Source organism: Haliaeetus albicilla, chromosome 19, assembly GCF_947461875.1.
Source record: "Haliaeetus albicilla chromosome 19, bHalAlb1.1, whole genome shotgun sequence".
NCBI lineage: Eukaryota > Metazoa > Chordata > Aves > Accipitriformes > Accipitridae > Haliaeetus > Haliaeetus albicilla.
Window position 1 is genome coordinate 704,869 of NC_091501.1, and position 23,631 is coordinate 728,499.

Here is a 23,631-nt window from a genome sequence, read left to right on the forward strand (position 1 = left end):
CAGAGACCCCTAAATATTGAGAGATGACCAGATTCTCCAGTCCAGCTTGTCCCTGCACTATCCGGCTGCTCTTAGACATATTACATCTGTGACATAGAAGCCACAAGAAAGGTGTTTTAGGAGGATTTCTCCCTGTACTTATCACATATTTCCTGGGGTATCTCTTCTCATAAAGCCACAAAAGTCTCCCCCAAGTCTCATATGGCATCACCATGGATTACTAAACAGCTACATTCCACCCTTCGACACAGCCAATGCTTGTGCAATCAGATCCATGAAAAACGTTTGGGAATATTTTCTGCTTGAAAGGTGCAGTAGAAATGCAAGTCATTACAAGCACTGTCTTATGCACAGGTGCCAGGAAGTATTAATTCTGCGGCTCCAGCAAGTGATCACCAGGAGATACCCTGAGCAAAACCCCCAGCTCTGTTCAGCAGCTGCACGGAGAGGTGTTATCCTTCCCCTTCCAGGAAGTGATCCTCACCTGCTCACTTCCTCCAGCAACTGCTGCTTCTGTCTCTTTTTCATCAAAGGTCTTACATTTGCAGTAGGATGCTGGACTGTTCCCATGACACAAGCCAAAAAGGCAGCGAAATCCTATAAACCCTTCCATCCTATCCTGCCAGGCTGCCTGGGTGAGAGGTGCCACAGTTCCCGTGACTTCCCAGCTGATATTCGTCTTCTATCACACTGAACATGCTTACAGGCCCCAAGGAGCCAGGAGGTGCAAATGGACAAGACGTGTGTCAGAGAAGAGCAACCAAAGCAATAAAAAAGCCAAGGAAACTAATTTAAAAGGAAGCAGAATACCTTGAATCACTGCTAATAGTGACCTGACAGACATCTGCAAACAGCTAGGAGTATAAACAAGTGCAGAGGAGAACTATCTTAGTGATCTTGCTAAGAAGAAATGATAGCAACTGGGAAAAAAGGGAACTGTGGGAGCTGGACTGCATGCACCAGGAGTAACAGTCTGCACAATGCTGGCAGCAAATACAAACAGTAAAGAAGAGAGCTGGAAACTGGAAAACAGCTATCTGCAATGCTTCCTATAGTGACAAACACCCCAAGCAGTGAGAGGCTGCTAGGAGACCTTACAGCTTCTTCCAAAGAAGCCAAATGAAGCCCTGGAGGAGGTAAGAGGAGAAATTCCTGCCCTTGAGGAGGGGTGGGGGAGAGAGAAGGTTGCATTGCTCACCAGTGGCGGGCTTTGGCACTACAGTACTTGAGGTCTTTATCTGGCTCCACCAGCTGCCCGTTCCTCCAGCACTGGCCACACACAAATTTCATCTGGAGGTCAAAGGTGCTTGACGTGGGAGCCCGGGGAGAAGCCTGGGGAAGAGAACCACAACCTCAGGCAAACAGAGCCAAAATGCACCCCCCAAACTGCCACGGAGATGCTGGTGGCTCCCCGCACACCTGCGTGCCAGCGACAAGCCAGAATAAATCAGAGACAGTCCAGCTCTTCTTTGCCAGCATCAGCTGGTGGCCCGTCGAGATACCAGACAGGAGCAAAACCACCACTTGCTTCAGCATGATTTCCTGGGCTTTGACGTCTGGCCAAAAGCACAGCCAGCCTGGCAGCTTCAAGCACTGACCAGGCCTGGCTGCAAAACCCCTGCAGCGTATCTCCATGTACAGGCAAGCTCTGCAAGACCTGCCCCAGTGCTTAATCCCCGCTTCCCCACAGGGAGGGCAATCCACGTCCCCCTTGCTACCCATGGGGGGGAGCTCAGTCGCGCAGCCAAGAGAGCCCCCTTGGGAGGGGGCCAGGCTGTGCCACAGCACAGGACCCACCACTCCAGCTTTTGGACCAAGAGGCTCATGTCGTGTCTAGCATTTGACGCACTGAAGTCCGAGCTGGGTCCTCTTCTTAATACCCTTCAAAGCCATTTCTGGGCAGGTTTCCACCCCTCACAGTTCCTTTGCACTAAGCCTCACAGGCAGTTAATCATCATCTCTGGACAGAGGTACAACTGCCAAGGCACATATTTCATATCCTCTCAGCTGCTTAACTTCATTGGCCTTCTACCTGTCTCCTTGAGAAGGCTCTTTTGGGATTATGACTAACATATTGTGGAGGGGGGGGGGAAATGGAGCCAGTCCCATATCACTGCTGCCTTGTGTTTTCTGGGCAAATATCTGGAAAGGTGTTTACATTTTGTATCACCACTGGAAGACATGAGGCTGGTGTCTCCGTTCATTTCCGAACCAAAGAGCAAACCTGACTGGACACCAGTGGCCCCGGGCCCGGGAGTATGTGAGGGCACAAAGCAAGAACCTAAAAGAACACCCTGGTCATCGAGCCAACCATGAAGCACAAAGGTCCCATACCAGTAGAACTGTTCTCTGACTGCTAATCTTCCCAGCTGCCGTGCTTTGACTTCTAACCCTGAGCATCTAGTAAGGAGCAGACAGGCAAACCTTGTCCCCAAGGAGCAGGCTTCTGCTGGCAATTGATTAGCACTAGTGTGGACCCTATGCGCATCCCTTGGCAAAGGGAAAACAGCAAGCACAGGTGGTGCAGATTCAAAGCATCTCCCAGGAAACGCCACATAAGCTATCAACTACCACTCTGCGTCCTCCAGACCCAGTCTTTTGGAGAAGCAGAGTTGACATACAAAGGGTCCTCCATCGCTGTGAAAAGCTGACCAGAGAGCTGACCTTTGTCTGTGCTGACTACAAGAGGTCATCACTGCTCTGGATGTCCCAGAAAAAGACCCTTCCAGAGAACCATCACCTCTCTTGAAAAGCAGCAGCGATTCTGGCCTACTCGCCTGCAGGACAGCCTTTCTGGTGGCATCCAGCTCATGACTTGTTCATCTGTCAGCTTTCACCAGTGCTGGTGACCACCAGGAACACATCAAAGCGGCCAGCTGCAGGATGAGCAGGGTTGAGACCTGAGATATCACAGCAGGCAGTAAGGTGCCTCCCTCTCAGATGTGTGGCCTTTGAACAGTAGTTTTAATCTCCACTTGGTCTCAAAAGAAATTACACTAGAGCTCTCCACTGACCTACCAAACCTACAGGCCTAAGGTAACACAATGGCTCTGCCGGCATGTTCTCCTTTATCAGCCCCATGCTATCTGCCATATAATCCTCCAGGCGACAGATCTCTCAGCACAGCCAGGAAGCTTGGCTCAAATCTACTGACCCAGCAAAAATAAAAATTGAGTGGCTCCAGAAGGCACAATAGATCAGAGATAAAGAAAGAAAATATTTCTCAGGTAATTTGGGTGATCTGGGCTGCTTTTTCCACAAATTCTTAACCAAAAGAAGCCCTGTGCATTTCCTCATCAGTCATGCAAACCGCTGGTCAATCCAGTGGGCATGTATGCTCCCAGGGGATTGGGAGCCAAGAAAAAAATCAAAGCTGCTGCTGTTGCTGCTACATGACTGTATTTGTAAAGGCAAGACACATACCTGGCAGGCTGCTGATAACCAACAGTGTGGAAATTAGCATCACATGAGGCTCTAGCAGATGAAGCCAGGCGAAATTGCCTCGAGCTGTGGCACCACCCCTTGCTATGAAGCCAGACAATATAGTGTTAGCTATGCACCATGGCAACCAAATAAATAAAAATCTTTGGCATGACAGCTCTCCACTTCAGGCTTTGCAGAAAGCAACAGCCCCAGCACGGCCACTCCTGTCTCGCAACTTCAGGAACCCCTCTCAGCGATACTGAAATGCTCTCTGGAGGAGCCACATGCCTTGGGGGACTGTATGAGGAGCCCATGTTACTCAGCCACTCAACCGAGTGAGCTGTACTTAGGTGCAAGTAGCCCTTATTAGACACTTCCCTCTCCATGCTTAAATTGCTAATTCTGCAGCCAGTTTTTATGGGGGTTCTGCAGCTGGCTAGTGGAGTAAAAACAGAATTGCCCTCAAAAAACAGAAAAAATGAGGGCTAAACCCCCTCAATTCCTAGGGATGTGATGGGAGGACACCCAGCTACCTACAACAATCTCTCCTGCTGACTGCATCTTCAATCTGCAGCCACTGGGTCTACTCCTACAGCAGCCTCTACGGGGCCAAACTTGTGGGGCCAAGTGTGAGATCCCTGGCAGGTGTTTAGCAAGTAGTGTATCTTCACCTTCCACTTCTTGCTAAGTCTCCTGACCTGCATTGTCACAGCTGCTGGGTCCCTGTATGCTGCCTGCCTCTTTTTTGCACGACTGGATGGCCCCAGGCACTGAGTCCAACTGGCAGCTGTGACAAAACTGCAGCAAAATCCCTGGGAGCGACTTTGCTTCCGCTGACCAGAGGGCACCGGGCTGAGCATGGATCACACGGGATGGGGGGAAGGAGGGGTCTGCTTTTACAGCACTCCTGAGAAGTTGTCTTTGCCAGGCAGCCAACTTCGAAAGCTGGAAGGATGCTGAGAAAACTCTGAGTCATGTTAGCCTGCTTGGATGGGAGAAAATAATGGCAAAAGTAAACATCTCTCAACAGCTATGTTAGTCCTGCCCCCGGGGTCTTCGGCAGCAAGCCAGTGTCTCATCCCGGAGCACAGCCCTCTGGCTGAGTACGTGCTGATGCCAAAGCCACGGTTTGCTATTGCAAACACATGTGTCTGACTGCCTTTGTCTCCCTGCACAGTGCCAGTGCCAGGCTGCCAATCCCTACAGACAACTGATGGTGCCGCTGGTAGGCACTTTCTGACTGTACCAACAAGGCTGCTGCTTCGCCTCCGCACAAATTGATGCCCTGGAAGGGTGGAGTGCAGTCCAGCTCTGTGACAGGTATTTGTGGGGCACAACCAGACTTTGTCATTGGCCATCAGCCCTAACACTGCCCATAGGGCCCAGAAACTGTAGCTCTCTGCCCATCCCCTGACAGCTGATGTAGCAGGCGCCAGCATTTCTCTTCCTGATCCTCTGCCCCCTGCAAGCCCCAAGAGCCAGAAATTAAACCCTCACTCAGCATCCAGATCCCACGTGCTTCAGAGGACATGGTCTGACCATGCCCGCTGAACAACTTGTCCTTCCAACAGCAGCACCTCCAGACAAAGGTGAATTTGAAGCTGCAAGGCTTACAGGAAAACATTTGTCTTTTTTTATCCCCAGATTATGCACAGAGAATGGCAAGACAGAGCTTTCTGGAAAATGCAGGCAGGTCCATAGCAGGCAGGACAGAACCAGGCACTAGACTTCACTCTCGCTGGGGCAGGGATTGCTGATATAAATCCAACTACTGTCACAAACTGACAAATTCACACTTCGTTTCCTCCACTGTAGAGATGCACGCAGCTGCCTCTGTCCCCACACCCGGTAGAAACAGATCATAGCCAGCTCTGTCTGCAGGGACCGTTCAGATCATCCAGGCTCAGTTCTCATATACTACAGGCTGTAGAAACCCATCCTCTCAGCTTCCGGAGAGGCTAGAACATACTCCTTAAGCAAGTCAGACAGCTTTGGGAACTAGAGACCTTAGTTACTCTGGACTGCTGCTTCCCGTTCCTCTCCCCCAACCATTTCAGACCACAACAGCAGAACAGGCCAGACAGGTATGTTGCCAAGCATCTCCTCAAAGATGACTCCATCTCATGCAGCATAGCAAGTACATAGGTGGACACAGAGCCCACTGCAAGTATCAATGCAGTCACCTGCATCTTTCCTGTTGGGCTAACCCATGCCAGTCAGACCTGCTTTTCCCCAGCATCTGTGCCCTACAGCCTTCAGAACACTTCTGCTGGCCCATAACCTAGCCAAAAGAAGCTGCTACACACCATGTGAGTGACTCAGATCCCCTTCCTATAAAACACCTCCTCTGCGGGGTGCTCCCAGGCTGCACTCAGTGCTGGTCTCTGCAGAGGGACTCCTAGGTGAGAGGTCCCAAACCAAACTGAAGCACCCTTGCTCCGACAGTAAAGCACAAGCCAAGGGGTGGTGAGCTCAGGCCTCCACAAGGGGAAAGCAAGCTGTCAAGTGGGAACAAAAAGGATTCACAATACTTTCCCCACCATTTTGCAGAGGAGGGAATTGGCCCTACACCCGAGAGCTTGCTAGGAGGCATGAAGCTTCTCATCTCATCAGACGTATCTTCTGAAAGTAATTAAAGAATAAAAACCTCCCTGTTCTAATGGCAAAACTGCTCTAGTTCAGCCTCAGGGCTGGGCTGGGAATCGTCCACTGGGTGGGCTCTGCTCCTACACTGCAGAACACCCCCTTGGTGGAAAAAAAAGGAAAAGGCAGCACCACCTGTAGCCAACAGGTTCGAAGAAAGTAAACAAAGAGGTGCCCTTTGCTTATAACACACCTCTCCAGAGAAAGCTCTTGGCAGTGCTGGAGCGTGCAGCCAGAGGCACGTTCTCCCACACTGAGAGACTGGTGGCACAAAGAGAAGCAAAGCTCACAGCCTCCTCCTGGCAAAGCATCACTACGATCTCTGTCCAGCCTCAACAGCACCTGAACTGCAAGTTCCACCCACTCCCGCATTTAGAGCAGTCCTGTGGTTCATGAGTCATTTCTTAGAGTCCTTCAAACTGCTGTATTGTCCCTTGGCCACTGAAGGGCAGCAGGACACCTTTGGTCCCCGCTCTGTGTGGCCATGGGCCCCGAAGTCTCCCGATTTCACTAACAAGGTGTCACAGGAAGCACCATTCTCTGTGCATTGCCCTCCCTGCTCTGGCGGCTTCACTCCACCACTGAACAGAACAGATAACAATGCTGCAAAACAAGGCACAAAGCTCATCACTAGCACTGCAACCAGGAAAGCTCTCAGCTATCCTCCTCCTCAATAGCTAGCCTGGGATCTGTCAGGTACAGCAGTGGGAGGAAAAGAGAGAAAGTGCTGGAGCAGTTGGGATCAAAAACAGGCTGCAAGTGCTAGATGCACCTTACTTACCATGCTGTTGGCTGGTTTGCTGGCATGTGCCTCCATCTGCTGCCAGTACTTCTTTGATTCCTGCACGATATCTTCGTGGGTCATTCCTGGGAACAAAAGGAGACAGGACTGAGCTACCCTGCTTTGGCCAAGAGAAAAGACAGGGGGAGGGGTTGCAGGACTTCCCACGTTGGGGCTTAGGAACCCCTGTGTGGCTGACAGCTCCCAACAGTCCCACTGGTAATGTCAGGACATGGGTTGTGAGGGGACCTACCACAGATTGTGTTTAAGCACAGGCTAAGGAAGCTCCTCTCTCCACACAAGCCAAATGAAAAGGGAAGAGTTCAGTCTCCCGGGGTCATTCAGACCTGGCATTCTGCTCAGGCTGTCTGCAAAGGACCCAGATGCTGCCTCCAAGATGATGATTCTTGACTAGGGGTCAAGACCTTGACCAAGGCTGTCCCCCAACACCACATCAATAAATCCTACCCAAGGCCCTAAGACAATGCTTTGTTACTGTTGATCTACTGTATATTGGAGTTCTTACCACTAGCTTGGAAGATCACAGATATCCCACTGAGACATCTAGCACCTCCAAGACCCCAGAAGCTCACCTAATCCCTGCTGGAATCAATCAGCCTGTTACACACTTCAAGTTGTGGGGGCTGCCCATCAATCAATAGGCGAAGAGGAAAGTTGAAATTCAACACAGACAAACACCAAGTACAACCAAGGTAGCAAGGAAAGACTGACAGTGCAAAACCAACAAAGGAACAGCTGCTAGTATGTAACCAGCAAGGAAAGATCTGCAAGGTTTCAAGAATCAGAAATGCAACATCAGACAACAAGAAAAAGGATTGGTCCGACCTTATCTAAGGAATTAGCTCCTGACCAACTTAAGTGGTGAGGGAACAGCCCCTGCCAGCACCAACCAGCTAGATGGGTGCTACGATTCTCAGAGCACTGAACAGCAAGAGAAAAGTACCTAAGAGTAGGAGCTGTCTGGTCAATGTGAGGACTCCGTTACAAAAAAGGCCATGTTATTTAAGTGCTGTAAAGACCCAAAATAGCTGCCAAAACAAACTGAAGTGAGTATCTTGCAGTCAGCTGACTGTTGTAACAAGTGGGGTGCTGAGGATGGCCTTGATGCAGCACCCCCAGCACAGAGAGGTTGCAAAATTGCTTGCTTTGCTTTTGCCTATAGCTTGAAGTGAGGTGTTCCCCAGGCATGCCACATGGACATGATCTTTGATCTGGGAGCCAGCATGTTCCAGAACTTAAGGGCCAGCAAACACAAGTTTTCATCTCAGCTTAGGCTGTGTGTAACTTGGGCAAGTCACAGCATTCCTGACCTCAGTTTCCCCATCTGTGATTTCAGCTGTCCAGGTCCCTGCCAGACAACAATAAAGCTGTTTGTACAGGGCTTGGACAGGATGAAAAGCATTCAGGGAACTTTACCATTCTTCAAGAACATTTGCTCAGGCTTCCAAAATGGCAGCTGCTGCATAGCTGGTACTACTCCCAGATCAGAGCTGTTTGTGGATTTTCTCCTTCTTAACCATTAATCCCAGAAGAAACTGTGTAGAGTTAGAAAAACTGCAACTCCCTCTTCCGTGTCCAAGTATTCCAGGGCTGGACACAACACTGATCTGCACTTTGGGGACAAAAAATTATAAAGCTGGGGAAATCAAAGCAAAAAGTTAAGGTGCTGCACTGGACCTGTCAGAGAAAGGGCCAAAGTAGCTCCCATCTTCTCCATTCTGCACACCTGCACTGTGATCCTTGGGGTGTGGAACCAATGGCAGAAGCATATACAGCTCTTGTCAGAAAACTGAATTTCAAATTAAGTTCTTAGCAAGTGACTGCCTTCTTCCAGTCCCAGAAATCTCAACTCACTCAACAACATGGTCTAGAAATGTGGTGGTTGCAAAACCCACCCCTCCCAAATATGAAAGGATGTTTTCCAACACACCAGCTCTCCAAAGCATGAACTGTCCCAAAGAGATGATCTGGGAACTAAACAGCCCATGTGTTGATTACTTAAAACATTTCAGCACCTTTTGCAACATTGTTAGTAAGGACAAAGACTGTGATTTCCACTGACAGAAGACAGGAAGATATGTCTGTGAAAAGCCACAGTGAACAAGAAAGCAGTCCTGCCTGTCCACATTTTCAGATCTTGGGAACCTTTACTCCACCAATACAATCCTTTATCCCCATGAACAAAGCCACAAGCTCTGTAAAAGCTCAAATGGCTGTGAAATGCAACAGCCCCTTGGTTTCAAATGCAAGCTGCTATGAATGATGCCCCCTTCCTATTCTTGCCAAGCAAATGGTGCCCAAATCAAACTCTCTGCTCCAAAGCTAAAGCATTCCCAGAGAATGGCGACAACTACCTTTCATCTCTGTTTCAGTAATGAGGGCTACACTTAAGAGAGGTAATAAACTACCACTCCACTCACAAGGAAAGCACGCTCATATATACAGCCCTGCAGAAAAAAAACCAAAAAGATGATGGCTCTCCCATTGTTGGAAAAGATGGGAATAAGCACAAGGCTTACTGACCACCTCTGCAGCTAAACTCACGGCTTGTGTGCTGGTTCATCTCCTCAGCTTCCCCTTTGGAAATCACTTCTTCAAGTAAAGAAGGCAAGAAGCAAAAAAATCAATCTACCCATTTCTTCTACAGGCTGAAGAGGAAGGAATAGGGAGGGAGGAGAGGAGGGAGCAAAGAAAGTTTTTCTAAAAAAAAAAAAAAAAACAACCCACCACCAAAAATAAACCAACCATGGGGTGGGAAAAAAGCGAGGTGCTTAAATATTAGAGTGCCCAGAGTACTATAGGCAGTACCATAAGCATGTAGGGCAGCAATAGTGGCCTACGGCTCACAGGCAACATGCTGTCTTAGAAACTCAGGTGGTGTAATTTTTTAATTTCCTGTGGCCACAAGTAAGTGAGGCCAAATGGGAAGAATCAAAGATGGCATTCGCTACAGTGTGCTACTTGTTCATCACTCTCCCTCATGAGCCAAGCCAAGGCCAAGGACTGCACTGAACTACAGAAACTAAAGAGATTGCCCCCAATTACATCAAAGAATCGTAAGAAACATCCATAACGTGCTTCCTCTCTGAAGTACTCCCATTACCAGGCTGGGTCTGGCACTAAACAAGACCCTGTGGTGAAAAAAAGATGTTGGTAGCATTGTGGGTGGACCACCATCTACTCGGTTAACAGGAGAGCAGCGAGAGAAACCCTCCAACATATCAAAGAGAGAGAGGACTGAAAGTGCCAGATGTGGCAGTGTCATTATATGAGTGACCTGAACATAATTTCTGCAATAGCCTCTTCAGAGGCATGTCATCAAAGCCTTTTTGGGAAACACCAAGTATCTTGTCATTTCCCAGTCGGTGAATTTGTTTAGAGAAACTGGAAATGCACAGCCTTCCTTTATGTAACTGCTTTGTCACCTGCGCATGCTGCCATTCTCACTGCACCAGGCACTCAGTCAGGGGCCCAACTGCTAATTAGGGTCTTGTGCAGGATTTAAGTGCAAAACCCCTCTGGGGATTCAGCCCTACCTAATAAGCATTTCAACTTATGCAGCTGGTCCTAAGGAAAAGGCTTCCTGGTCTGCAAATTACAGTAGCGCATGTAAAGAAAGGAACAAGGGCCAAATCATCTCACAGAACACCTTGGCCCTCTTTTATGTGTCCCTGAGGAGACAAAGTATATACACAAGTGAGTGACAACTTCTAGTACTCCCACATCACCCTCTTCCCCTCTCAGCTGGCCCCGGGTACACACTGGAAGAAACTCAGGTGTACACACCATCAGCCCTGCACCAAGTCACACTCACCTGAATATTGCTGCAGCAGCCAGACCTTGAGCTCGATGAAACTATGAGCGAAGTGGCAGCTGTCCTCGCGCAGGCAGCCATAACGCACTTCATGTCGGCACACGTCAAACTGGAAGTGCTCCTGGAATTGGCGGATCTTGGAGTATTTCAGGGAAGTGGAACGCACAATGTGGACCAGACACCTGCAGCCAGGCCAGAGAAACATGAAGCACCAGAGGATCAAATCTTCACTCCCTCCTCCTTATATGTGACTTTCAGACATTTGACTGGGCAGTCAAAGGACACAGAAAATCAACTCTGAGAGAGGCAGACTCCCACTGGGAAAACCAAACCCCTGCCCTCCCACCCTATCAGCCCTAGGTAGGTATTTTCAATCTCCTCAGCCCATGGGTGATGCTCTGCTTAAGTCCAGAAATCAGACACATTTCAAAACATGCAACAAAGATACCAACTCCTCTGGCTCAGCAAGTCCCTAAGTCTCAGGTTGCCAGGAACCAGAAGGGGTTGTATTACTGTGTACTTGACATGTTTCTTATGCTTGTTTTCCTAAACATTCATTACCAGCCAGTCAGAGGCAGGATCCTCAGTCAGAGGATCTTTGGTTTGACCTTTATGTAAAGGCCAAGCTGAAAGGCAAATTAAGTCAATAGGAAACTCAGGCTGACTCCAAAGGGCTTTGCTGATGCCTGAAATCCCTCAGCACCAGGAGCAAACACACAGGGTGAAACATATAGTGCTATTTATCATGCTTTGAGCTGCCCTATGATTGGAACTCACAGGGAGGAAAGAAAGAGACCAGGGCCCTGGAGCTAAACTGGCTGGACTTGTGAGAGATTGCTCCCATCAGCACAAAAAACGTTCACTCACTTGTTGTCATGGAAGCTGTGTTTGGCAGAAAGGTTGGAGCAGACAGATGGTGTATCCTTGGTCCCTTTGCTGATAATCCGGGGTTTGCTGTCAAAGCAAATCTGAGAAAAGAAGAATTAGCATGCTGGAAAAATCTTAGAGAGCAGTGAACCAGAGCCACTTCACTTAGAAGGGGAAGAAGAACCAGAGCCAGCCTATTCTAATGTTCAAAGTTGGAAGAAGCCTGCTGAAAACTTTGTGGTAGGGCTTTAAAATAAAGCAAGCACAATTTTGGAAAAGCTTCCGGACAACATTTTTTGGATTATTCTCAATAGTATTTTCCATTGTGGTTGGAAAAATTTTGGTCAGAGCCACATATTCTTTTCCAGTTAGCCAACAGAGCAAGAACAAGGGGGAAATGATGGGGAAAAATAAAAGAACAGCCAGTTCACAGCAAAGAACATGTCCCTTTACATGTACCGCTGCCAGTGTGGGGAACTCTTTGCTGCAGAGCATCAAGACGGTACAAGCCAATCCTTAACTGTCCGACTCAGTGGCTCAGCACAGACATCAAGTGGGAATTTGTTGCATTACGGGGTTCTGACTTCTTAAGTAGCTGGGGCTAAACTACAATTCAAAGCAACATCTCAACACAGACGAGGAGACAGGTAATCCCATGAGGCTGTGTGCACCTGGTTCAGCTGCAGGGGTAAGGAGGAAAACTACCTCTCCTTTCTCCTATACAGCTGCATCCACTGCTCACTGCCCTCCTTGGAGCAGGGCACTGGCTGGGACATATAGAATTACAGAATCGTTTAAGTTGGAAAAGACCTTTAAGATCACTGAGTCCAACCGTTAACCTAACACTGCCAAGTCCACCACTAAACCATGTCTCCAAGCACCACATCTACATGACTTTTAAATACCTCCAGGGATGGTGACTCCACCACTTCCCTGGGCAGCCTGTTCCAATGCTTGATAACCCTTTCGGTGAAGAAATTTTCCCTAATATCCAATCTAAACCTCCCCTGGCACAACTTGAGGCTGCTTCCTCTCATTCTATCACTTGTTACTTGGGAAAAGAGACTGCACCCCACCTCACTACAACCTCCTTTCAAGGCCTCCTTTTCTCCAGACTAAACAACCCCAGCTCCCTCAGCCACTCCTCATAAGACTTGTGCTCTAGACCCTTCACCAACTTTGTTGCCCTTCTTTAGACACGCTCCAACACCTCAACGTCTTTCTTGTAGTGAGGGTCCCAAAACTGAACACAGTATTCAAGGTGCGGCCTCACCAGTGCCGAGTACAGGAGGATGATCACTGCCCTAGTCCTGCTGGCCACACGACTTCTGACACAAGCCAAGATGCTATTGGCCTTCCTGGCCACCTGGGCACACTGCTGGCTCATATTCAGCCAGCTGTCAACCAACACCCCCAGGTCCTTTTCCACCGGGCAGCTTTCCAGATGCTCTTCCCCAAGCCTGTAGCATTGCATGGGGTTATTGCGACCCAAGTGCAGGACCTGGCACTTGGCCTTGTTGAACCTCATACAATTGGCCTTGGCTCATTGATCCAGCCTGTCCAGATCCCTCTGCAGAGCCTTCCTACCCTCCAGCAGATCAACACTCCCACCCAACTTGGTGTCATCTGCAAACTGACTGAGGGTGTCCCCGATCCCCTTATCCAGATCATTGATAAAGATATTAAACAGAACTGGCCCCAATACCGAGCCCTGCAGAACACCACTTGTGACCAGCCACCAACTGGATTTGACTCCATTCACCACCACTCTTTGGGCCCGGCCATCCAGCCAGTTTTTTACCCAGCAAAGAGCATGCCTGTCCAAGCCATGAGCAGCCAGCTTCTCCAGGAGAATGCTGGGGGAAATGGTGTCAAAGGCTTTACTAAAGTCTAGGTAGACAACATCCACAGCCTTTCACCCATCCACTAAGTGGGTGTGCCGGTTTTGGCTGGGATAGAGTTAATTTTCTTCATAGAAGCTGGTATGGGACTCCATTTTGGATTTGTGCTGAAAACAGTGATGATAACACAGGGATGTTTTAGTTACTGCTGAGCAGTGCTTACACAGAGTCAAGGCCTTTTCTGCTTCTCACACCACCCCACCAGCAAGTAGGCTGGGGATGCACAAGGAGTTGGGAGGGGACACAGCTAGGACAGCTGTCCCAAACTGGCCAAAGGGATATTCCATACCATATGATGTCATACTCAGCATACAAAGCTGGGGGAAGGAGGAAGGGGGTACGTTTGGAGTTACGGTGTTTTGTCTTCCCAAGTCACTGTTATGCGTGATGGACCCCTGCTTTCCTGGAGATGGTTGAACACCTGCCTGTCGGTGGGAAGTGGTGAATGAACTCCCTGGTTTGCTTTGTTTGCGTGCACAGCTTTTGCTTCACCTATTAAACTGTCTTTATCTCAACCCACGAGTTTTCTCACTTTTACCCTTCTGATTCTCTCCCCCATCCCACTGTGAGGGAGATGACTGAGTGGCTGCTTTGCTGGCTAAGGTTAAACCACAACAGTGGGTCACTTTGTCATAGAATGAGATCAGGTTAGTCAAGTAGGACCTGCCTTTCATAAACCCATGCTGACTGGGCCTGATCGCATGGCTGTCCTGTACATGCTGCATGATGGCACTTAGGATGATCTGCTCTATTAACCTTCCCCAGCACCAAGGTCAGACTGACAGGTCTGTAGTTCCCTGGATCCTCCTTCTGGCCCTTCCTGTAGATAGGCATCACATTTGCTAACCTCCACTCAACTGGGACCTCCTCAGTTAGCTAGGACTGCTGATAAATGATTGAAAGTAGCTTGGTGAGCACTTCCACCAGCTCCCTCAGTACCCTTGGGTGGATCCCATATGGCCCCATGGACTTGTGTGTGTCTAAGCAGTGCAGCAGGTCACTAACCATTTCCCCTTGGATTACAAGGGCTTCATTCTGCTCTCTGTCCCTGCCTCCCAGCTCAAGGGGCTGGGTACCCCGAGAACAACTGGTCTTACTATTAAAGACTGAGGCAAAAAAGGCATTAAGTACCTCAGCCTCTTCCTCAGTCTTTGTCACTATGCTTCCCTCTGCATCCACTAAAGGATGGAGATTCTCCTTAGTGCTCCTTTTGTTGGTAATGTCTTTATAGGAACATTTTTTATTGTCTTTTACAGCAGTAGCCAGATTAAGTTCTAGTTGGGCTTTGGCCTTTCTAATTTTCTCCCTGCGTACCCTCACAACATCCATGTAGTCCTCCTGAGTTTTCTGCCCCTTCTTCCAAAGGTCATAAACTCTCCTTTTTTTCCTGAGTTCCAGCCAAAGCTCTCTGTTCAGCTAGGCTGGTCTCCTTCCCCACCACCTCATCTTTCAGCACATGGGGACAGTCTGCTCTTGCACCTTTGAGATTTCCTTCTTGAAGAACATCCAGCCTTCCTGGACTCCTCTGCCCTTCAGGACTGCCTCCCAAGGGGCTCTGTCAACCAGGCTCCTGAACAGGCCAAAGTCTGCCCTCTGAAGTCCAAGGTGGCAGCTCTGCTGACCCCTGTCCTTACTTCTCCAAGAATCGAAAACTCTACCATTTCATAATCACTATGCCCAAGATGGCCTCCAACCACCACATCACCCACAAGTCCATCTCTGTTCACAGACAACAGGACCAGCGGGGCACCTTCCCTAGCTGGCTCACTCACCAGCTGTGTCAGGAAGTTATCTTCCACACGCTCCAGGAACCTTCTAGACTGTTTCCTTTCCACTGTATTGTATTTCCAGCAGACATGTGGCAAGTTGAAGTCTCCCACAAGAACAAGGGCTAGTGATTGTGAGACTTCTCCCAGCTGCTTATAGAATATTTCATCTGCCTCTTCATCCTGGTTGGGTGGTCTATAACAGACTCTCACCATGATATCTGCCTTGTTGGCTTTCCCCCTGATTCTCACCCATAAACACTCAACTCTACCATCACCATCATTAAGCTCTAGACAGTCAAAACACTTCCTAACATATAGGGCTACTCCATCACCTCTCCGTCCTTGCCTATCCCTTCTGAAGAGTTTATAGCCATCCATTGCAGCACTCCAGTTGTGCGAGTCATCCCACCATGTTTCTGTGATGGCAACTATCAACTTATCAATGGTCCAGATACACACTGAGAAGACAATGAAGAGTGCCTGCTCCCTCCCGCCAGCTCTGTACCTCACAGAGGAAGGTGAAGATGCCCTGATGTTCCTTGAGGAGCTTGGCAATGGTGAGGCTACTCTGCTTGATCCCACCTAGCGGGTCAAAGAGGAGGTCACGGTTGAGGGTCCCCTTCCTCTCCTCCGTCCACACGTCGATCTCTTCCTGGTGGTACGCGAAGGTGCAGTTATCCCCGTACTTACAGTCCTGCTTGTTAAGCATATCTACAAAGCAACAAACAGCACACACCACCACACAGGGAGGGCGGCCCAGTCAGAAACTAAACTCTCTCTTGTCTCCTCCCACTGCCCACACCTCACAAGGAGCTGAAAGCAAGAAAACACAGAGTTAAAGAAAAAAGAGAAGACATCTCCCCCCAGGTTTGCCTATACCAAGACATTCAGGAAAGCTAATGCAAACTACTGAATGGTGACAATCTCAAATAATGCTATCTGTTGTGGAAACCATCTCAAAATGGAGGCCTGCATTAATTCAGTGCCTGGCCAGGGACAGACCACGATTTAACCAACCCCTTTTGAAGCCAATCCAGATTAAGTTGCCTTAGTGGCCCAGCACTAAGGAGCTCTGTTATCTTGGCTCTTGCAATCTCCCCACTTCACTAGGTACTTTGTCATGACACTGCCACAGGGACCATTCCGGTCACATTGCGGAGGGATGGGCTGGAGCAAAGGAGCAGGCAGAGAGAGCTTCTCCCTAGGCAGAACCACAGTCCTGCCATGGGGCTGCTGGGTGAAGTGGGACTAATGCTGCAGGCACATGGACAGGAGGCAGGTTCTCAGCAAAGCCCATATCAACAGGGCAGCTCTGAGCACTTGGCTGTGCACAGCACCTCACTATGCCTTTGCAACTCTTCTGCTCCACCACTTTAAAAGCTGCCTGCTCTCCACAGCATGGGAGCTCATTGCCTTTCATTGTACTGAGCCTCCCAGTCCATGGGCTGCTGATGGGACAGGAAGACCCCAAAGACAGCAGGTGATACCAACTGGAAGTCCCCTCCCAACCTCCCCTGGCATGCACTGTACAGCCCCTTCCCAGCCACCGACAGCGCTATCCCCTCCAGATCACCTTTGCACAGGTAATAGGATCCTACAAAGTTGGTTTTGGTTGGGCGAGGACGGATCCTCTTCCAGGTCTTGTCTTCTGAGTTCTTCAGCCTGCCCAGCAGGATGTCCCGCTTGCACTTGTGCTCCAAGCCTTCCCGATAGGTATAATCGCCAGCCTTGGGCCCTGCAGGATAGAATAACCCCATCAGCCCGGGAAAAAGCAAACCCTTGCCTGGGCCAGCGCTCTGGGTGGCAGAGCAAACGCATCACCTGTTTTGGGGTAGCAGATATGACAGGCTTGTTTGAAGACGTGAGTAGATGCCAGGGGGTTCTTCACCAGCAGGGCTGTGTTGGGCATTACTGGTTCTGGCTGGGACAGCAGGTGCTCGGTGACCTTGGGCACAGCTGAATGACTCACTCCACCAAGGCTGACCTGAGCAAAAACACACGTACCTCTCCTCTCAGCTCTGCAACCATATGGGTAAGAAACTTCTCTAATCCCTTGCCCCACTCCAGTCTCTCAAAAACCTTCCTCATTTTCTCTCTCATCAAAATGTTCACATCTGAAACTACACCTCCAAAAGAGCTGCATGCAACCTTTTCAAAGATAACAAAGAGCATGGTACGTTCACTTCAAAGACTGGCCTCTTTCTCTCTTGGTAGGGGACCTCAGTTTTCTATCATGAGCCACAGAAAAAAATGCCCCCCTCACTCCTTCCCATTCCTTCTATCATGACCAATTCTGAATCTGAAGACTCTCAAATCAACCCCGTCCCAACCTGGAAAAAAACCCAAACCACTTATCAGTGAGTCTTTAGGGAGCAGATTAATCTGAGGACAGAGACTTGGGTCTGCACTGAAGTAACAGGGATAGCAGGATGCCAGAAACTTAAGAATAATTCTTGTTCCAAGCTTGCTAACCATAGATAATCCTCCCCTTTTCCTCCAAGACTGGAGACATGGGACAGGGGCAGGACAGTGTATCTGGAAAAGCCTCCTGAGAGGGGCAGAGAGGAGCAAAGAACCTCACTAGTTTTAAGACAAAGCTGGCTTCCTCCACCCCATCCTTCAGTGTTATGTGGTTGCCAGATATAGTGGGACACTGGCCTCCATGATCCCCTGTTGACCCTAAGTTACACCATGTTTACTTTGGCAATATGCAGAGTTGCAGATAAAAATGAACATGCAACAAATGTCTTCCTGCTGACTCTGGGGAAATCTTTACCTGCCTTGCCACAGCATGGGAGGCAACACTCACTGGGGCAGGTTAAGAAGAAGGGCCCAAATTACCTACATCACCCAAGTCACTACTACCTTGGCTCCAGAGCACCTTGGGACATCAGCACGGGGGAGCGGCTCACTCACCACAGGGGATGGTTTTTGGCTGCCAGGTGGGTGTCGCAGTTCCTGAGGGCTAGTTTCTTCTGGGCAAAAGAAGGGGAAAAGAGCCCCACAAAACAAAAACAATCATTTCACTTTCAGAGGTAGTTCTGCTCACAAAAAGACAAACAAATGCTTATTAAATCTATTTGCTTTATTTATTTCATAACATTTTAATACTTCTTCCCCAAACCACCTGTCTAAGTCTTGGAAAAACTCCAGGAAAGGCCTTCTTGTGCCCCAAACCCTACTGAACCCAACCCTATGCTGCTGAACACTGGCATTCCCAAGGCGGCAACTCAAGATAGCCCAATGCTGAGGTGAATCCAAGTACTGAAGTGCTGACTGGTCAGTCTCTGGTCTTCTCAAAATACTTTTGCTGCCAACATACTGCAATAGTGGGGACAAGTTAGCCAAGAAGCAGCCTGCCTTCCCTCCTAGGACAGGAGGGGACTTACTCTTTCCCCACCATCCTCCACAGCTTTGCTCCTTGTGACGTGAGAGTGCAGTGCCCCATGCAACAGGACACTTGATGACCTGAATCCAGAGATAGGAGAGACCCACCTTGGCCTCTACCATTCTGCCCAGCACAGCAAGGTCCTGTACGATCTGAAATAGTCACTAGGATTTTGCTCATTTGGTCCAAAATGTCAAAGAGTCATTGTCGAGGGTGGAAGAATCATGTTATAGTCTAGCAATTGTGCCAAGGGAGGTGTCCTGGACACCAAGCCAGGTTTAAATCTCATCACTTATCATTATACACCTTTGCGTTCCTCTCTCCTCTTGAGATTTCACACCATGCACACACTGGTTATCTGGGATTACACACTTATAGCCTTTCTCACTACTCCTGAGCTAGACATATTCAGTTGCTCTGTCCAAGACAACTCCCTGCCCTCTTCTACATTTATACTCCTGTTCTGCGGCACCAGCAGAGCTATATGGCAAACTCCCTCAGCACTGAAGGAAATAGTTTTGGCATGCATTCACAGCTAAAGCAGCACAAAACCCCATCAGTCCCACACCTACCAATGGCAAAGGAATCCAAGGCATCCAGTGACCCTCTGCTTGTCCCAAAGGAGTCCAGGGCATCGAGCCGTGAATCTGTGTAGGGGAGCAGATCCAGGGAATCCAGCGAATCTAAGGTGGAGCCGCCACTTCCTCCCGGTGGAGCCTCGAAGGCATCCAGGACAGAGGAGGAGGAGAGCTGCTTGGTGGGATCCATCACCAGGCCGAAGGAGGCAGGTGGCAGTGGGGTGGAGACAGGGATGCTGGCTGTCACGACTGGGGGCAGCAGTGGAGTTCCCCCCGGAAACACAGGGATCAGCTGGGGCATCTCCGTTGGCAGGTTGGTAGGAATGGTGCCCTGGACCAAAGACTTTGGGGAACCGGGAAGAGGGAGGATAAACAGCACATTAGGAATGAGGGGCAGAGAATGGGTGAACAGAGGGTAACAGGCTCCCACTCAAGTGCATGCTGTATCATCTGAAGCAAAAGGATACCTGGCAGCTCAATCCGCCTGCAGACTTCCCACAGACCTTCCAATCTATCTACAACCACACACAGTCTGGACCGAGGTCCCTGAGGAGGTGTTGGGCTACCTAAGTTCATCGGTCTGCAAGGCAGAGCACTGCGCTGGGCACTTAAACCAGCCCAAGTCAAGAAACAGTGCAGCTGAGTACACACAGCGCTGAGGTTAGGGTAACGACCATTAGTTGTGGTACCTCTCATCAGAGCTTTTTGGCTCGAGAGGTGTCCTGCATCAATATGATTATATTGCTTCCAGACCCAGGTTGGCTCACATAACATCAGCAACACTGGCAACTAATATCCAACGTAAGTATTAATACAGATTGTCTTTACAGCTCCCAGACCTGTTCAAAGAGCTTAGGCTGAATGCAGCCTGCACAAAATACAAGGAGATTAGAGCATGCCCACTGTATAAAATACATCCACCATTCCTGCTTCAGAACACTCATTTCTACCCTCAGGCCTGCTTCAACTCCATGGAGACCAGAGGCCAGGGGGAAGGTGATGGTTGGGGGAAGACTATCTTGGGTACCTTTTGAGGCGCAGCTCCCTGAAGTTGCACACAGCAAAGCAGGCTTGGAGGCAAGCTCTTTAGATACTCACAAGCCAGTTGCAGAAATAAAGTAAGGAATGAATGAGTTTTGCCAGAGGAAGAGCTAGGAGGAAAGAGTGACAGAAAGAGAGAGAGAGAGAGAGACAGCATGCATATCCACATGCTGCAAGGACCTATTTGGAACAAGAAGCAGGGGACTCATGCAGCGCCCACTCTTACTAGAGGGTATGGTGACCCTTCGGCAAGGGAGTCCAGGAGGGAATCCAGTTCTTCCCCAATGATGTCCCCATCTGTGAAGTCCTCCACGCTCTCAGGCACTGGCAGGGACACGCAGTCTGGAGACGGGAGCAAGCTGGCAGCAGGGAGCGAGGTAGGCAAGCCCTTTGCATCTGAGTCAGAGGGCAAAGGGGCCAGCCCCTCGCTCACAGGGATGGAGGTGACCACGGGAGCTGGGAGGCACTGCAGGTCCATAGAGCAGTCTGTGATGAGGGAGAAACAGAGCCAGTCACCCAGGAGAGCCTCTTGCAGGGGGCAAGCAGAGCACAGACTGGCAAAACCAACATTGTACAACTCCGTCAAATCACAAAAAACAACTATGCCAATTTTCTGAGAGGAGGGGCTCTGGTCTGAAGAGTTCTTGCCCTTTCATTTTTGTTCCCAGTCTCCAATGGCTCACCAATAGCTGAAATATGCTCTAAGGGCCAGCGCCCAGACTGTCAAGATTTGGCAAGCATGTACAGTAACCAGGAAAAACAAGAAAACTGTGGCTGAGCAGTTACTGAATTCACTGCAGCCAGGACTAAAAGCCAGGGGCACATAATCTGATTTCTCTATAACCCACCACCTGGTGTTTTCTTTAATGTTCCTCACTAATGCATTTGCAGAGATCACTGTCTTCTCTACTCCTTGGAGCTTTGATATCCCAGCTGAAAGCTTGCTTACTTGCACACCCTCTCTAAAACCTCAGGCATCCTAAATGGCAGAAGACAAAACCACACAATGTCCTGCTGAGAAGAGAGTCAGAGATTGGGTGCTTAGACCAGGCTGTGCTAACAATGTGTTCCCCAAAAACTCCATCAGACTCACTCAGCTGTCTTTACCCAAGTAAATTCCCTGCTCTTGACTGCTTCCTGATGTCCACAGGTGGGAGATTGCTGCTCACACTCCCCCTCAACACCTCAGCAGCAAACATCCCCTTGGGAACTTGTGTGAGCCAGGGTCAGGGCAGGAGAGAGGCAGTGATTTTCCCTAAGGCTTCCTTGCCTCTCCAGTACACTACTGAAATGGTAAGACGTTCCCATCATGCAATATAAACCTCTGTTAAGTGAAGTTAAGGTTACAAGCACATATTCTTCACAGAAGAGCATTTTATTCTAAAAAAAATTAAAGGTTAAAAAAAAAAAATTAAAATGTTAGAAATTTGGAAAATGAAGCATTACATTTGCAGTTCTCAAACCAAGCACCCAAACTACCTTAATTCTGCCCCTGTGCAGATGTCCTAGAATAAAAGAAAAGAAATAAGACAAAGATGCTACCTTCTCCACCCACATAGCTGTGGCTGCAGCGTAGCTACAACGGTCTAAGGCTATAAGCAAGGCAAAATTTGGAAGAACAGACAACAGCTTTTATGAGAAAGACTGATAAGAATGGGAAAGAAACCAGACAAGCTTCCGAGACATGAATCTTGATCCAGTGAGAAATGCTGCATCCTGCCTATACAAGCTCTGCTCACTCAGCCTCCACAAGAACTCAGCCATCCCTTTGTAACTGGGACTGGGCGAGTGAGCCATGTTGCTATCCTCTACACCGCACGTTCACTGACCAAGGACGGTGTTGGTGCCCTTAGAGAGCTCAGCAATTCAGCGATTCCTGCAGACCCCCAAGTCCTGAACAAAACAACAGCAGAGACGACGCACACATGCAGGCTACCTTACTTCTAACCCCACCAGGAGCACAGAACCACCCCCTGCAACCTTTCCTCTGGCATTTGTTGTGAGCGGTCCACACGGATGGACCACAGCCGAGGTTGCTGTGCAAGGCACCGGAGGCCAAGCTGTGACAAAAGGCAAGGAAAGCACGGGGAAGCTGCAAGGGGCAGACACAGGTCCCTCTCCACAACCTCATGCATGCAATCAAAGGAAAGCGCATGTAGTACCTTATAGGATCCAACACAGGTTTTCAATGGTGCAGCTGGACACATTCCCCACAGGCAGTGGCTCAAAGGAAGGCTGTAAACGTCCTTAGTTTTGCAGTTGTCCCTCAGATCAGGCTCAGCTCCAACCCCTTGCCCCCTCTGCGACAACTTCTCTCAGCTCACGTCCCTTTTGCGTGGGCCCCCCAGCCGCACTCGGGAGCCAGCCATCCACCTTCCCTCGGTGCTGGCCTCATCACTGGCAGCTCAGCTGGACTTCCTTCAGTACAAAGGGATGGCTTGTGCCTTCCCGTTTTTCAGATGTTTAAATCTGGAGTACTGTCAAGATCCCTCCAGGGGCCAACAAGAAGTTCAGGACACACTGGAAGGGCCAGGGACACATGTGGGGGGACACCAAAAGGGTTCACAATGGCAGGGCCCCGAAGGATCCAGAAGTTCAGGCCTTCTCTGAGGAATGAACCAGGCCCCCTGGTTCCCACTCGGGGAAGCAGAGGAAAGAGGCCCTCACACACCCTAAGAGCCCCAAAACCCAGAAAAGCTAACGCTCAATCAAAAGGCAGAGAACAATACAGGATCCCCCACAGCTCAGTGCATGTGAAGGGCGAGAAGAGAGCAGGGACCAACGGGCTCCACTACTTCCAAGGGGGAGAGGGGAGATGTCTGCTCCCCTCTCCCTGACCACCCAAACCCTGTCATTCCTTCAGCCAGTTCCTCCCATTCCCCTCTGTCCAGTCTTTTCCCCTATCCCTCCTTTCCCATTCCTGCTTTCCTCAGGACACCCCATCTGCTGACCTCACTCACCAGCCACCATACCCATATCTCATGTACTCTCCTTCCAGAAAGCTCATGCACCTTCGGCATTCACCTAATGTTTGCGCCATTTTAAAAAAGTAAAAGTCATCTCTGACGAGCAAATCACAGGCACACACCTGCCTCCCTCTGATTCCTGCCACTGCCACAACACTAAGCCCCACCTATTATTACTATAAGCTCAATGAGGGTCTTTTCCATCTGTTCCCCCGAACCAAGTCTCTCATACCATGCCCCCTACCTGGTAGCTTCTCTGGCCATACACCTGCCTGTCCCAGAGGGGTGAGTACAGTGCTTTTAAAAGCCCTTTTTCTAGCTCTGCTTCCCAAAATAGCAGTGGTTCCCTAGTGCGTTAGCTGGCCAAAGGGCATACTGAGCCAGATCTAGCCATGATCTGTGCAGGGCAGGGCTGAGTTAATCAGATGACTTCAAGCAA

At 49.5% G+C, this 23,631-nt stretch overlaps 1 protein-coding gene across 7 annotated transcripts in view; it reads right to left on the reverse strand.

The window, feature by feature from the left end:
- Nucleotides 1-23,631, reverse strand: part of ZC3H7B (zinc finger CCCH-type containing 7B) — a 51,755-nt gene that overhangs the window by 9,390 nt on the left and 18,734 nt on the right. For 3 of the 7 annotated variants that reach the window (XM_069807123.1, XM_069807125.1, XM_069807124.1), the window contains exons 9-18: nucleotides 20,453-20,712; nucleotides 19,180-19,528; nucleotides 18,085-18,194; nucleotides 17,041-17,203; nucleotides 16,793-16,954; nucleotides 15,725-15,930; nucleotides 11,550-11,650; nucleotides 10,683-10,864; nucleotides 6,848-6,933; nucleotides 1,199-1,332 (exon numbers count right to left, since the gene is read on the reverse strand). In XM_069807123.1, the coding sequence (XP_069663224.1) occupies nucleotides 1,199-1,332; nucleotides 6,848-6,933; nucleotides 10,683-10,864; nucleotides 11,550-11,650; nucleotides 15,725-15,930; nucleotides 16,793-16,954; nucleotides 17,041-17,203; nucleotides 18,085-18,194; nucleotides 19,180-19,528; nucleotides 20,453-20,712 (1,753 nt within the window). The remainder of the gene's footprint in view (nucleotides 1-1,198; nucleotides 1,333-6,847; nucleotides 6,934-10,682; nucleotides 10,865-11,549; nucleotides 11,651-15,724; nucleotides 15,931-16,792; nucleotides 16,955-17,040; nucleotides 17,204-18,084; nucleotides 18,195-19,179; nucleotides 19,529-20,452; nucleotides 20,713-23,631) is intronic. The other 4 variants (XM_069807129.1, XM_069807126.1, XM_069807128.1 and 1 more) reach the window with 3 other exon arrangements.